This window comes from Trichoderma camerunense, assembly GCF_050948025.1.
Source record: "Trichoderma camerunense strain CBS 138272 chromosome Unknown V8C40scaffold_2, whole genome shotgun sequence".
In the NCBI taxonomy this organism is placed as follows: Eukaryota; Fungi; Ascomycota; class Sordariomycetes; order Hypocreales; family Hypocreaceae; genus Trichoderma; species Trichoderma camerunense.
Genome location: NW_028145368.1, coordinates 1,000,081 through 1,014,716, shown reverse-complemented (window position 1 = coordinate 1,014,716; position 14,636 = coordinate 1,000,081). Strand labels below are relative to the sequence as shown.

Sequence of the window (14,636 nt, the reverse complement as noted above, 5' to 3'; positions counted from 1 at the left end):
CTCGAAGATTGATTGGGATAGATGAGTATCTAGGGGAAGAATGTTGTAGGATAAAGGCCTGGTCCCGTATCCCTCGGAGATTAGCCACTTCAGAGTCGATCTGATCCATGGACAGTCTGGGATCAGGATCATACCCAATTTCTCGACGTGGTGCGCAACAATGGGATGCGGTGCTTGGAGTTATTATGGCCCTGTAGGAAGATATTCTAATAGATTGGGATATATCTAGTAGATTAGGATAGATCTAGTAAATGGAGATTAATCTAGTAGATAGAGGTAGATCTAGTTAATGACGATGGATCTAGTAGAGATCTGGTCGATGACGACTACCTAAACATCATTTAATTAATGGAATTCATCTACCTACTTGTGATCTTAGGCCAAAGAATATAGCACGCTCACGTTGTTGACACGTTTGGACTCATATACTTGTCATCCGAAATACGCATTAGCTTTCTTTTGTTCCTAGTCTATATCCGCGCTGTGTCCCGAAGCAATATTACCGCCCACCAGATGCCATTAACGAACCATTCTAGTTCAACTCTCGATAGCTTTGGACTCTTGTTTCAAATCCATTCCATCCAATACTGTCAAGTATAACCCCATATCCCTCAGAACCTCCCCCTAAAATACAGCAACAAACGTTGAATATGCTCTTCTTCAATCTACAACGGAAAAGAGTTCAAGGCGGCGGCGGCGGTGCTGGCGAAGAATTGCTCGGGGATGCGGCACGACGTTCGTTCAGCCTGAAGGCAGCAAACCGTTTAGCAAGTGGCTCACCCGGCTCACCAATAGTAGATGGGGCCTTGGAATGAAAAGAAGACGACGAAGACAATGGAGGTGACGAGACCGATGATGAGGTCGTTGACGGAACTTCATCATATTCTCTTAGACGCTTGGGGATTCGCTCACCAGTCGAGTTCAGGATGACTTGTAGTGTCTGCCAGCCTCCTGTAGAGCGGAGCTGGAATGAGTCGGCGAGATCATGCTGAGTTGCAACGCGACAGAGAAGAGCCTCCTCATCCTGGAGCAGAGAGGAGAGTTTACGGTTAGCCAAATTCATCTTTGCGACTTGCGACAAGGAAAAATAGTAGTTGGGAGGCAAACCTTTGACAGTACTCCAAGTTGGTGGATGAAGCACAGAATGTGAAAGTTTGATACTTCTTGGCCGTTATCGCTGGGTTTCTGACCGTTTCGCAGATTCAGAGCTCGTGCCAAAGCAGAGTGCTCTTGACTTTCGCCAATGTACTCGCGGTTCTCGATAGGAAACCCTGTCTGAGTGAATGTAGGTTTAGGATCGTCAGGGAAGCCGTGCGTTAGAGTCACAAAGAGATATTCGACAGGAAACGCCGGCTTTGCGTTCTCCTGCACTTTGGCTCCGTACTCGTTCACCTTGCGATAGAAAACTTCGGGTATGTACCTCGTCCGACTGACGGAGCCGTCATCCTCCTCTTCTTCACGGACAAGCATGGAGTTGGGATCTGCTGACGGTTCAACAATGTCAGCTCGCACCATCTCGACTGCCTCGTTCGACATTTGGTAAGCCGAGATGGCAATGTTCCCATCTTCATCGCCTGTGATTACGCATGTAACAAATTTGGAGCCAAACTGGCCCGAGTCACTCCACTTTGAAGGGTTAGGATACTGGGCCTGTAATCTGGACGAGAAGCATATCTCGAGAGACGATAAGTAATAGGACTCAAGGTGACGCTTGCAGACGACAGATCCGTCGCCACGCCCTGAGTCGAGTAAGTCTGTCCAGATGACACCTACAGGCTCCAGTCCACAGAGCTTAGCGATATGGTCAATTTCTTTTTGGTTGGGCCATGCGTTCATGCTGATGCCGTCGACCTCATCAACCTGGGGTGGCTCATATATGGCCTCCACAACTGCCTTCACTCCTAGTGGAACTACCGTATACTCGGTATATCGGCCGTACAGGTAGCCCAGTCGCTGAGAACCAGTCTTACGCCAAGCGTCAATGAAGCCATCGATAATGGAAGGGCTGGAAAATTCGACATGGTCCACCATTCGGAAGTTCTGAGGGTTGAGCGTAATCGCACTCGGTTGGCACTTTGTGCAAATGCCTTCTGGCCAGGCCGGATGACCAGATGGACAATCTCGCTTGACTCGGAAATAGGGCTCGACCAGAGGAGGGATATAAGACGTGCCTGATTCGGGCTTGTTCGTCGCGGCGTTTACCTTGCGCAGATGGGAATGGAAAGAAGGGTACTTGATTCCCTTTTCTACCAGATAGCCCGGGTCGAAGGGATCCATAGGTTGGCAGTAGTCGCACATGCCCTTGGGGCCGTGTCGGCACATCCTGTTTCGTCCTCGTGGGATCTTGCCATCTAGCTTATCTAGCCGGTCATCCACTGCCGACTGCTTAACTACTTCCCATGGCTTCGCGATTCTCTCGGGTTTGGGATCGATCGGGAAGTCTTCGGTGGGCAGTACAGGCTTGCCATTCAACCTAGCAGAGGTCACAGGCGCAGGGACCTCGCCGTTAGTAGTCCCGCTCGCAGCGTCGTTTTGGTAAGAGAGAAAGATCAAATCGCCGTGCCTATGCATCAGCAAGTTAGCGGTGCTCCCGCGCCCCACGTCCTGTACCAGGACGTCATGTTAAGCGGCGTACTTGAGGCCGATCTGTCCGATCTGAAACTGGATAATATCACCTAGTCTCTTCGCATCGCGGCCCGTGGGTGAGTTTGACAAAACGATGGTCTTGGGATCAATGGTCGAAGGTAGGTGAGTAAGTAGCTATATCACAGTTCAGTTAGATCATCGTCTTCATCTAGAGGAACATGAATAGGTTCCAGGCGTATACTAACCTGCTGTCCCAGATCACCAAACGTAGTCGTTGGTTCTACCGTCAGGCGGATCATGCCATCAGGCCCGCGCAGTCTGATCAACATGGTGGGCGAATGGTGGTTGCAGCACGAGAGATTGGGCGCGATATGCTGGTGGGGTGATTCGGGTCTGCGTGAACTTGGAGACTCGATATATCAAGAAGCGGGACTCGAGATATAGGTGGCCATAAAAAGAAACAAAAGGATGAAGAAGGAAGACAATTTAAACACGGAAGTTATAAATCCGAAAAGAGGCCAGGCTGCAGCATGTCCAGCTTCACAGCGGCGGGAGGGGAGGAAAAGCGAAACAGAGGCGGTTGAAGCTTATTGAATCATGAGCTCCAGCTCGGGAATAGTACGAGTACGTCAAAAGCGTCATTCACAGTGTGCCTGAAGCGGGCGCCACATTGCTTAGTCAGTGCATAGCTGTCGATGGAAGATCTATCGGCCCGCCAGCATTACTAAGGCCGCCTGGTACCCTTGTACTGCCCGCATGCTCTCCGCCTGCTAGAAGCGGCAGTTGGTCGGTACGTACCCCGCGACCAAAGGCTTTGCTGCCGCCAATCTGGCCAGAAGGGTGGCATGTGTGCGACGTGTCGATAAGCAGCGACAAGGGCCGAACTGCACTCTGTTCTTTATAATCCAGGGAACTTTCAGCCCTCGACACGACAGAGGAAGAACAAACCAGCGTTGCGCCATTCCACGCTGCTTCGTCCGCTCATTTGCGCGCTTGTCTGGATACTCATTTTGAGCGCGGTTCTTTATTAAGAGAACGGCCACGGCTATTGTCTTTTCAGCCTTTCCAGGATCTTCATAGACGACAGTCACTCGCTCACGAAGAAAAAAAAACATAAACCCCAAAAACCAGAAAAAATGTTCGACATTGATTGGAAGGGCCTTGCCCTTCCATTCGCCTACCTCATCGTCCTTGGCGGCGCCCTCATGACCTTTTCCACAATTTATCGCAGACGGAAGGCTGGTACGAAACGAATCCGAGTGACTCCCCCATGACGTTCTCGCCGCAAACGCTAACGCATTCATCATTGCAGCTGAAAGCGCAAACCTCGCGCCCTGGTTCGGCCCTCACCTCCAGCGAGACATTTACCTCTCCCTCCTGCATCTCGATCCCGAAGAAGGCGCAGAGAAAGCCCCCAAGGTTCCCGATGGCGTCCTGCGAGCGGCTCTCCTGCGTCGCGCAGTGGAGGATATCGAGCGCCTGATCCACATCAAGACTGCTAAGCAGGCGTGCGGAGCGCTTCTGCAGAGGGGAAGCGTTGGCGATGACCTGTGGCAGCGATTCCTGCGCGCAGAGAAGGAAATGGAGGAGGAACTGAGAGACGTCGTTACTGAGGTATGTCTTTATGCTGAATATGCCGGCCTTGCGCCTCATGTAGAGTCTCAAAGCGACGACTAACACGGGTATTGTAGGCCAACGCTCTGGCGCCAAACTGGGGCTCCATCATCTTCCAGTCCGCACACGAAATCGCCGCCAACACCAAGCTCCGCCAGCGCCTAGAAGAGATCCAAGCCCAGACTGACGCCGAGAAGGCTTGGTGGGATAAGAAGCGAGGACAGATCCGAGCAGATTTCATGAAGGAGCTTGAGGAATCCGAGAAGGGCTCAACAAAGGACGCTCACGAGGACGATGCTGTAGTTGTCGATTCCCCCAAGAAATGAGAGAGACGAGGGAGAGGGAGAGACTAATCAAGACGATGGCGGACACAAAGAGAAAGATCAAAGAGAAAGAAAGGAGGGGGCATTTATGGCGCGAATCACGGCGCCTGTGTATATATAGACATTCTCTGGTGGAGGAAAGGGCGAGATGATCAATGGGCGTTGGTGCACTGCAACAGAGCTTGCATTCGCACCGACAATTGCAGTGACCATGGTGGGTAGAAAATTCATGGCGTTTGAATGGGCATCACAGACGAGAGAAGATGAGGGACTGTTTGGATTTGTACTGTACTTTATTTAGGAAGAGGCTATCAAGAATCACAGGTTAGCTATTCTACGGCTCGTGTCTCTAATCATGATATAACGTAAAAAGCTTGGAGCCAGGTAAACAAAAGGTGATTCTTCCTCTGTATCTTACTACGCGACTTGGAAATATTTCTGCTAGAGGCTGCGAAGCCACTCTGTATTTATAATAACAGTTATATCATGACAAGTCATTGCTGTAAATCTTCTAACCAACCCCTCCCGTTATAAGTCCACCTCTCCCTCCGATGCTCCATGTATGCTGTTGTTATTGTACCTCCCCAGTCAGTATATATACAGGATATGTACGAAAAACACCGTATGGAGGTTGCCGGTGACGGTCTCAAGTCGCCAATCTAAGATGCAAGTAGCAGCCGCCCCAAGAAAAACACCCAACCCCGATAACAAAAACCAAAAAGCAAAACAAACGCCATATAACCTTTCAAAGAAAACAAGTTGAAGAAACTCCAGAACTCTCGGCCATCTCTCCCCAAAGATGGTGCCGATGCTAACGATGGATATTGATAAACACGTGTTTTAAGACAGACAAAGAGAAGAATAGTAAAAGGGAGCGTCCTCCCTTCACTGCTGGGAAAAGGGATTCATCTTTCGTCTCAAAACATCCTCATCGGCCGCATTCCTGCTGGCGTCTCTCGCAATCTGCTCCTCGGACTTGAGGACAACAGCCGGGCTCTCGCAGCCTCTCAGGCCGATGAATCTGCCCATTTTACGGCGCTTCTCTTCAAGCGGTGCCTCGGACCGCCAGTTAATTGGGCAGGGGTACTGTCGAGACCAGGGAGAAGGCGTACGCTGGTGGTAGAACTGAGCGAGGGACTCGAGTTGAGCGTCGGTGAGGAGCCAGAACTGCAGCACGGTGCGCGGGAAGTGAGGGTGTACAGCACCGGTGGTGAGCTGGACAAGAGGAGACAGGGGCAGTGCCATCTGGTGTAGTTTGTGAGCGAGTTCGGGGTTTTTGGCGAGCCGGCGGCGCAGGGAGCTCTGGTGGTTGCGGTGGTGAGACGGCAGGCGACGGTGATGCATCATGATGTCGGTTGGTGGATATATCGTGGGAAAGTAAAAGGGTTCCGATTGAATTTCCTCCTCTCTATATGTATCCTCCTTGAGTGGATGTCTTGGTATGTGATGTCGGTGGTGGTGGTGTAGTGGGTGGTGGTTTTGCTGTTCCAAGACACCCGACTTGACGATACAAGACTCAATACACGTTTACCGAAATGATGCACGGCAGGAGAGTCGTGCTTTTAAATGCAGGCTGAGCCTTTCAGCCACTAGTTAGATCTCTCTAATTTAATTAGATCTCTGAGATCGTTTGTCGTTGTGTCTTTGCTTTTTCCCTTGAGGCTGACCGTTCTCGGAAAAGAAAAGCTAAAAGCGTGTGTGTGAAAGCGGAGTGGCCGTCAACGTGCACAAAGTACGAGTTCGTTCAAAGGCTAAAACAAGGCGGTAAAAAAAAAAACGAGGCTTGTTCAGCTGAACTGTCCCCTGTTTTTGTTTTCCTTTGTATGAAAACGAACACAAAAAGAAGAAAACGAAAGCAAAGTCGAAGATTTGGGGGGCCCCCTGGCTGCTTGTAGATGAAAAAGAGAGAGGCGCCAACTTGCAAACGCCTTGTTGGTTCTCTCTTCCTTGTTGACCTCTTGTAGCCGCCCGCGCAACCGGATGCGAGACAACGAATCAAATTGAACAGATTCGATCAATGGGTTGGTCAAAGGTCCTAGCTTCCCCTTTTGAATGGTTGAACCGGTTGGGCGAGAACGGAGCGTCGAGGCTGCTGAGCTGAGATGAGATTGAAATCGGTGGTCAGGTGCTTATTTGATGGCTGACTGGAGCTTCTTTATTTCACTCAATGGGCTGGATGCTGGAATGTGGAATATTGATACTTAGATAGAAATAGAAAGGAATAGGAATAGGAATAGGTACTACTATAACTGGGTGCAGCAGAGGAACGAGGCAAACGAGGCCGCAAGAGCATTTATAGATGGGCTGGCCAAATCGACTCGACCGGCACATCCTCTTATATACCAGACGTGCATGCACGCAATCGAGTACTAACGATACATAGACGCACGCCCTGGTACAGCCCACCTGCAAGTCGCTCCTAGTGCCGCTGCCACACAATCAAATCAGTCGAATCCCAGCTGGAGCTCATTAATGCTCGACTCGACTCGACTTGCATCGTCATCATCCATCAAGTGCAGTGAGTGGGGGGGTGCCGGTATTACAGCCCGAGTCTATGTACAGCGAGCCAGGAGTCTGGAGCTGCAGCTGGAGCCGGGATCTGGGAGCCCTGAGAGCTGGCTGGCCTTGGCTGGTCTCTCGCTCAGCCCCCCGTCACATCCATCAATGATCCAATCCAATTCAGTCCAGTCGCTGTCTGTCTCTGGTTTTGGCTGGGCCGCCACGCCATGCCATTGGAAACGCCTCGTCGCTGCGATTATTGACACTTGGCTGGTCCCCTCCCCACCAACCACGCAGATGCTACTGCTCTGGGCAAGGCGCCGGCGCTGGTCTGTCGAGATTTGGTACCGGTACCTGGGGCCTGTACCTGTAGCCTGTAGCCTCCAGGGCTGCTGTCTGTTGGCGACGGAGCCGCCGCTCGCGTGCGCTGTGCTGGATCTCTGGGGCCCCGCCCGCTGCGCTGGTACCGGTGGCCACTGAGTTACAGGTTGGCGACCGCTAAAACACCCGCCTGTACTCTACATGCAAACCGCTAAAGCTCCCGTGTCGATACCTGACTGACCTCACAGCAGTGAACCTTACATTATGCAGGGTTTGCCGCCGTTGCATGTCCCGCGTCTTGATCCCGCATTCCCTCCAACAAATCCTTCGCTCGCGACTCCCGAGAGCACTCCAGCAGGCAAACAGAGCAAAGGGCGAGGGCGAGAGAGAGCTGATCAACAAGCGTGCCATTGTCCAGTCCAGCCTTTACCACAATGACGGTCGGACGCTACCTTGCCTGGGGGGGCAATCTCCATGGGGGGATGAGCTTTGCGACGGACGCAGCCATAACGCCCAGAGTGAGACATTGCTAGCCAGAGCTGACCCTCCCAGAGAGGAACCCTGGACAGCACAAGCAACAACGTGACGATGGACGAATGCTACTGTACTCTCAGCGATTCGCTGCTCCGTCCGCGGCACTGTCGCATTTGTGCCAGCGAATGAGGTATCGTCACTTTCGGTTCGGCCAACAATCAAAAGACGTTGGCCGTGGAAACCCAACGGGCGACCGAGACCAGCAAAATGTCTCCGTTGACGTTGGGCCGAAGAGGCTTCGGTTCCCGGATCCGCCATGTCCTCGTGGCTCAAGCCTTTGGACGCACGACGTAAGAATGCGTGTACCACAAGGAGGGGAGCCAACTTCTTGGGAGCAGAAGCCGGCGATGCTGGTTCCGGGCAAAAGCCTCAGGTCCCCTTCCAAGACCGGAGCCATGCCGCTGGTGCGAGTGCACCAAGTTCGCCGAAGCAAGCAAAGGAAGAGACCCGGGCTGAGTCCGGCCAGCAAAAAAAAAGTGAAGTAATCCATCCAGGCGAGACAGCGCCAGTGCTTTGGCTTGGAATGCTCTTGCGGGACTGGTGTTTGAGTCTCCATCAGCGTCCGGGTGCTATTTTCGGCTCTCTGCTCGCCCTTGGATCGCTGTCTTTCTTTTCTTTTTTTTTCTTTCCTTCTTCTTTTCCGGCAAATTAGCTTCATTCGTGGAATTACACGGCATGTCCACGCTGCCTGAATAGCAGCATGTTTGCATGCGGTTGGCTGCCCTGCGCACGCGCGATCTGCACATTTCCCTTGCTATCAAAGGATCGGGTGGCACATGGGCGTCTAGGCCGCCCAGCCATGTGGCCGCCAGACACAAGAGCTTCTCGCCACTCATGACCCGAATACTTGCATATAAGTTGAGCCTGCATAACACCATTGCACTCTCCCTGCGGATGGTGTCTACCATCTACAGCCTGTGAATGGCATCCAATTCGTTATCCATCTCCTGAGCCGGTGCATGTCCATTGGGGGCATTCTCTACCCGCGTCAAAGCGAGAGAGATGGGAGGTTCTCGACAACAGCCGGAGCGGGCAAGCAAGCATGTGTGTATGATCGACAGCGCATGTGCTGCCCGGCACAGCTTTGTCCAACCACAGGATCCCATGGGGTTTTCCGCCAATCCCATCGTCAGCCTGAAACGGTATGGGATTCGAATTGTCTTTATTCTTCCAGAAAACGGTGGCCCACCGTAAAAAGATCATCGTCGCTTGGACTTGTAGGGAAATACCCTCCAGGTTTCCTGGCCCATGGCATAGGCTCTCTACGGCATAGCTGCTCTGCCGGCGCATCTGCTAGGAGCTGCGTGTGTCACTATTGAGACATGCACTAGCAGAGACAATAAATAGATCACGGCCGGGCCTAGCAGATGCAGGGCAGAAGAAGTTGAGAGAGAGAGTCATTGTGGCACTTGGGAACTTGGTGAGCAAACGGGTTCAGTTGAGTCAGTTGGATTCACGACAGTCGCCGGGGCTTGCGGTGTCTTGAGGCTCTGACTCTGAGGCTATTCACCGTATGCGTACTCGTATTACTGGTTTCTGTCGTGTGAGGTTTCATCTGCAGCCGGACAAGTCGACCATTTCCAAGCACACTTGCTCTACGCAAAACAACCTAACCTACGTGGCAGTCCATGGTCGCAACGAGACGCCCTCGAGAACCGGAAAGTCGCATGAGAAGGCGTCACCACCTCGCTCTCTCGCCTAGACGAATCATGGGCCTACCTAACAGATGCACGTACACGTAGGGCCGCAACAGGTGAGATTTTTCTCCGTAACCAATACGACTGTTACCCATCGCCATCTTTCAATCTTACATGTCTCAAATCCACCCCCCAGCCTGGTGGAACCCCCTCAAGCGCATTTTCCACCTTGTACGTTTTTCCAATACGACTCTGTAGATGGAGGGGGAGGGAAGCAAGCAAACGCCTAACTCGTAATGCTGTAACCCCAGGCTAAGGAACAAGAGCAACGTGAGGATGCATCGAGCTTCGCGGTGTGATTCATTCTTTGGTGCGCCCCCCTCCAATTAAAAATCGGGATTTTGCCAGGCAGCCAACATCCCGTGTCACAAATTAAATAGTGATAGGTAATATATCCAACATCTAACAGAAGGCAGCAACAGCGTAATAACAGATATTACATGAATAAAACAAACACAAGATGATAATTATTACCACCTTGCGTAACTAGCACTCAACTCCCTTGTGACGAAATAATATTCCGGCTCTCCTAACATTCAGCCCCGAAAACAGCCGTCCTCACAATTCAGAAACATTGTGACACAACGTTTAACTCAAAACCGCACTCTCTCCGAGACACTCTACTTTTTTTTCTTCCACCTCTCTCCACCTCTCCCAGACCTTGCCTGAAAAAAATCCTCCGTTATTTCCGTTTGGCTCACCGTATCCCAAATCAAAATGATTCAAGTCAAATCTGTCAAATCAAACTCAACCACTAACACAACTACATTTCAATCCACTTAGCAGATACCTGTAGGGGTTTGGGGAGGGGCGGCACTTGGGTCGGTCCCGTGTGGCCGGACTTGACCGCCCTTACATGCCGTTTGCCTTTTCAGCTTTCAGCCTCTTCTTGCCCCCCAGCTACAGCTACGAGTACAGGTTAAGATATTAAAAGAAAGCCGGCGCAAGCCATCATACCGCTGCCTTGGTAAAGGTTAATGGATGGCATTTGAAGTTTTACTGTATCGGGTTATTATCCCGCTCTCCTTTGAGTGCTTCTTTGTTTCATTCGCTCGCTCGTTCACCCACTTGCCGTGTATATGTGTATAAGTGTTTGTACTAACAATGTATCATACCATACCTGACGGTCTTCCCGCGTCTGCAGTAGGAGGCGTTTGGGTATCAAGACACGGGCGTAGCTCTGCATGCATGCCATGACTCTAATTACAGACTATCCTCCCGTTCAGCTTCATTGACAAAAACAAAATCGAGACTTTGCTTCGTGTGAATAAAAAAAAATTTTTTTTTTAAAAAAGAAAAATTATACATCCTAGCTACTAATACACATGACCTCACTCTCTCCCTTTTCTTGACGTCGATTTGTTTCTGAACCAGGCCTGTCTTATTCCCTTGCACCCAACAGAGCACCAAAAACCCAACTCCAAAACTCCCAATGAAACGTCCGATACCCTTGTTCCCTCTAATTTTCGCTTCCGCGGCTATTTAGTTCAAGAATCCTTTGTAGATTTTTGGGACAAACTAATCTCGGTACTCGTACTGGTACATTACCTATCTAGTAAAACCCCATTAATACTGTAGCTCGCGCGCGTCTGCCGCTTCGTTATTTTTTTGGGTTTCATCCGTCGATACTTGGCACAAGCCTAGGCCAAGACGACGATGGGAGTATCTGTGTACGTTGTAATTTAATTAAATTATAGGGCGTTGTAGCTTGGCAGAGGGTTCGCTCAGCTGGGTCACCTGTTCATATTTTTTTCTTCACTCCTCCTCCTCCTCTGAATCGTCATCAGCCGCACGTGGCGAAGGGCGAGGGTGCTTGGCTTTGGGGGAAGCGCCTGAGGATGAAGTCATACTCAGACATTGCTTAACACTTAAGATATCCAGTATCTCATATTCCTAAGTTAATTCTCATAGTGGCGATATATTAGAGGAATGTAGCAATAATAGCACATATTGGAATCAAGTCGCGATATCGGCAGATACCTAAGTAGAGAAAGTATCTGGGAAGCAATGGTAGTAGCTGATACCACAAAGGAACCACCAAGCTTGCTGTCTCTGCATCTCATTGCAACACCTTAACGTTGCGTTTTTAATCTACTTTAATTTAGCCGCCCTGTTGGAAATGTCATCGGTGCGTCTTGCGTGTCGTACTTTTGATTTAATTGCCTGATTCCTTCGCTTCCCACGCAAATGGTTTCATATTCTTGGATTTGCCTGATTCCTTTCTGCTTCCTTCAGGACGAAAGCGTTTCACTACTCACCACTCTTCCAACATCGACCGCTATTCCTTTCTGCAATTTTGCAATTCTAGATCGACGCTTCTTTTTTTCCTTCCTTGTTCCTTCGCTCATAGCCATCTCACCTTGGCAATGTGGTCCGTCTTCTTCTTGCTGCTCTTGACGAAACCCATGGCCTTCAGCTCCGCCAAACCACGATAAAACATGACCAGAGCCTTCCGCTCCTCCTGCTGGCGCTGCTCATCGCTCTTCTCCCCATCATCATCGTCGTCCTCCTCCTTCTCCTCACGCACTAGCGCGTGAAATGCTGACCACAAATCTGCCACGTTAATCAGGCTGCCCGCCTCGAGATACAAGTGATATAGGATCGAAGTCGCGGGAAGCGTCGCCTGCACAACACCATCCTCGGCGCCGCTGCTCCTGCAACAGCTGCAAGAGAGGTAGTCGTACGGCCGCGCCAAGCTGCGCCTGAATGTCACCCGCGGCCGTGGCACCATGACGTCCCGTAGAGGCGATCTGCTGTCATACAACCACGTCTCCGAAAATAGCACCCTCTCGGGGCGTCTTGTCCCGAAATGTGCCGTCAGCCGCTCTGACACTGCGTCGACAATATCTGTCAACTGTTTGTCTTCGTCGCGGAGGGCCGCCGAGTCGCGACTTAGTTGGACTCGCTGGGCAATCACAGTCGTCCGCATCACCTTGCTTTGGCTGCTATATTTGGTGTGCAGCGTCATGCCAGCGCTCTCTGCGTCTGCTTGCAGCTGCTCCAGGCGCGAGAGCGTCTCTTCTAGGAAGCTCAATAAAGCGGCATCTTGTTCCTTGGTCGCGGGCTCAGGATGAAAGCTAGGCTCTCCATCCCTAAATATGGAGATGATCCGACGTAGCATGTTGATGAGCGCGGCTGAACCCATGCGCCGGATGTGTTCGGTCAAGCTTCCATTTCCAGTACTAGGATAAGCCGTAGACAAAGAATCGACATACGCCCGCGAGAATGGGGGCTGCACAGCACCTGCAGCCTCCCTGACAAGGAGTAAGCGTAGATGACTGTCCATCCAGTCCTGTCGACGGTCATTGCTTGATCGAGCCTGCGCGAGTAGATACTCGTCGTCCTCTAGAAGCGAGCGTGCATGCTGAAGACTATCAGCGGTCGCCGCCCCAACTGCTGCCTCCACCTCATGTCGAAACGAGGGGAGATGCCGCAGTGCTTCGATATGCTCAGCCTGGAGGATCACTTCCCCCTCTCCAGTCTCGGGGGTCAGTAAGACGCTGAGCGCGTTGGCGTAGAAGTGACACATGTAAATGTACTGATGGCTGTCAGCTTCAAGGCTAAATTTCATTCGCCATCATTTCTCACCTTCAACGAGCTTATGAATGCCTGAATACCCGCCATCTGATCTCGTTGGCGGTCGAGCATGCCCCTGAGGATTTGCGGGCCCAGTCTTAGAGGGACATCGCTGGATACTACCGCTCCTTCGAATACTCTCTCCAAGATGGTATCTGTCTGTACACAGTCGAATTGTGCACCATGAATGAGCCGACACGCTGCCTTTAACAAGCGGCTTTCCAGTAAATCAATGGATGTCGCAATTCCAAAGAGCAGAGTAAATGGAATCTGTGGTCGCCATGAACTAAGCAGGGTAATTATATCCGACAGCAAGCCGCTGTCAAAGGCTTCGCTATCCTGAAAGGCCACAAAGATGTTCTCCTGCGGCTGATGCTCCAGGAATACATGCAATGCCTCAAGATCATACGGCAGGTAGCGTCGACGCGATCCTAGCCCAAGCTGCAAGTCTTCCTCGCCGTCGACCACAAGCGTTTTCGTCGTGGCGTCTTGGATGATCTTTTTGAGGGCATTCTTCAGGTTGGTCGCCTCTGAAGACCGCAGCCGGATGAACTTGCTGGGCGATGACCGCTGAAGGGAGTCTGATAGCTGCTCGAACAGTAAATCCTGGGAGGCAATGTTGGGCCCAGTGATGATGAAGGCAGACGGTATCTTGTCGCCGCTACATCGTATTAGCAACATGCTCTCTGAGTACAGGGAGTCATTCGAAGGCAGGGGAAAACATGGAAACACATGGGCCAGGTTCAGTTCTCACCACTCCGAGTTTGCATCCTTAACAAACTGCGACACCTCATCCAACGTCGCAGAATTCGAGTCCCTCAAAATATCCTACCCATCACATTAGCACGACTCATTCAAATCCCACATCCATCTAAATCATAACACCTCACCTGTATGCGAGCATCAACCTTCGCCCAATTCTCCTCAAGCAGCCTCTCCCTCCTCTTCACACAAGCCGCACTCTCAGCGCCATCCAGCAGCGGAGCGAACCACGACGCCGAGCTCTCCTCATCATCGTCATCATCCCCAGCTATCGCAGCACGCCGCGCCGTTTTCCGCCGTTTGGACGGTCTGTCTCTTTCTAGGCGTGGCGCCTCATTCTCTTCTGGGTCAAAGATGAAGGCCACCTGCGTGAGTAGTTCATGAGCCCGTTAGCAACAAGTACAAGGGCGCGGTGAATGATGTCCTTCTTCGGCTTTACACACCTGATGATCTTCCTGGCCAAAAGTGCCCTGCAGCTCTTCATTGGACATTTTGCCTTTTACTATTTACTGTAATCACAAAGGCTGCTTCTGCGACACGAGATTGGGAATGTTCAAATGGCCATTGTCGTTCATGTCATGGGAACGCGGTTTGGCAGAAACACGGTCTTTGCTAAGGAGGTATACAGTAAAGTCTATACAGTACGAGCACTGTGTGTCATTGTCCAAGGCTAGGAAGAAGAGCACAATATCATGTTCCTTCATCCCCTATAAATCCAGTAATA

General features: G+C 51.2%; 4 protein-coding genes across 4 annotated transcripts; 1 reads left to right on the top strand and 3 right to left on the bottom strand.

Moving 5' to 3' along the window:
• Positions 1–424: 424 nt before the first annotated feature.
• On the bottom strand, positions 425–3,173 carry V8C40DRAFT_232629 (nuclear protein localization protein 4). Its single transcript, XM_083213180.1, has 4 exons — positions 2,832–3,173; positions 2,636–2,760; positions 1,108–2,563; positions 425–1,024 (listed from the first exon to the last, which is right to left on the bottom strand). Exons 1-4 carry the CDS (start codon positions 2,913–2,915, stop codon positions 683–685), a joined length of 2,007 nt encoding a protein of 668 aa, XP_083077740.1. The 5' UTR covers positions 2,916–3,173; the 3' UTR covers positions 425–682.
• V8C40DRAFT_232626 (Sec63 complex subunit SEC66) lies at positions 3,095–4,860 on the top strand. Its single transcript, XM_083213179.1, has 4 exons — positions 3,095–3,210; positions 3,276–3,828; positions 3,899–4,200; positions 4,278–4,860. The coding sequence occupies exons 2-4, from the start codon at positions 3,723–3,725 to the stop codon at positions 4,524–4,526; spliced, it is 657 nt and encodes a 218-aa protein (XP_083077739.1). The 5' UTR covers positions 3,095–3,210; positions 3,276–3,722; the 3' UTR covers positions 4,527–4,860.
• Positions 4,861–5,347: 487 nt separating this feature from the next.
• Positions 5,348–6,433, bottom strand: V8C40DRAFT_94019 (uncharacterized protein). Its single transcript, XM_083223639.1, has one exon. It carries the CDS (start codon positions 5,868–5,870, stop codon positions 5,409–5,411), a length of 462 nt encoding a protein of 153 aa, XP_083077738.1. The 5' UTR covers positions 5,871–6,433; the 3' UTR covers positions 5,348–5,408.
• Positions 6,434–11,467: 5,034 nt separating this feature from the next.
• V8C40DRAFT_232620 (origin recognition complex subunit 3 N-terminus-domain-containing protein) lies at positions 11,468–14,492 on the bottom strand. Its single transcript, XM_083213178.1, has 5 exons — positions 14,356–14,492; positions 14,041–14,277; positions 13,905–13,978; positions 13,163–13,811; positions 11,468–13,112 (listed from the first exon to the last, which is right to left on the bottom strand). The coding sequence occupies exons 1-5, from the start codon at positions 14,401–14,403 to the stop codon at positions 11,919–11,921; spliced, it is 2,202 nt and encodes a 733-aa protein (XP_083077737.1). The 5' UTR covers positions 14,404–14,492; the 3' UTR covers positions 11,468–11,918.
• Between the last annotated feature and the right edge of the window lie 144 nt (positions 14,493–14,636).

What these genes read in the sequence shown, in the direction of transcription:
- V8C40DRAFT_232626 (XM_083213179.1), top strand. Translation starts at nt 3,723, where the DNA reads ATGTTCGACATTGATTGGAAGGGCCTTGCCCTTCCATTCGCCTACCTC. An exon ending in TTATCGCAGACGGAAGGCTG is followed by an intron (nt 3,829 to 3,898) that starts GTACGAAACGAA and finishes TCATCATTGCAG; the next exon opens with CTGAAAGCGCAAACCTCGCG. An exon ending in TGAGAGACGTCGTTACTGAG is followed by an intron (nt 4,201 to 4,277) that starts GTATGTCTTTAT and finishes CGGGTATTGTAG; the next exon opens with GCCAACGCTCTGGCGCCAAA.
- V8C40DRAFT_94019 (XM_083223639.1), bottom strand. Translation starts at nt 5,870, where the DNA reads ATGATGCATCACCGTCGCCTGCCGTCTCACCACCGCAACCACCAGAGC.
- V8C40DRAFT_232629 (XM_083213180.1), bottom strand. Translation starts at nt 2,915, where the DNA reads ATGTTGATCAGACTGCGCGGGCCTGATGGCATGATCCGCCTGACGGTA. An exon ending in TTGGTGATCTGGGACAGCAG is followed by an intron (nt 2,761 to 2,831) that starts GTTAGTATACGC and finishes ACTGTGATATAG; the next exon opens with CTACTTACTCACCTACCTTC. An exon ending in AACTTGGAGTACTGTCAAAG is followed by an intron (nt 1,025 to 1,107) that starts GTTTGCCTCCCA and finishes TCTCTGCTCCAG; the next exon opens with GATGAGGAGGCTCTTCTCTG.
- V8C40DRAFT_232620 (XM_083213178.1), bottom strand. Translation starts at nt 14,403, where the DNA reads ATGTCCAATGAAGAGCTGCAGGGCACTTTTGGCCAGGAAGATCATCAG. An exon ending in TTGGCCAGGAAGATCATCAG is followed by an intron (nt 14,278 to 14,355) that starts GTGTGTAAAGCC and finishes CTACTCACGCAG; the next exon opens with GTGGCCTTCATCTTTGACCC. An exon ending in CATTCATAAGCTCGTTGAAG is followed by an intron (nt 13,113 to 13,162) that starts GTGAGAAATGAT and finishes GACAGCCATCAG; the next exon opens with TACATTTACATGTGTCACTT.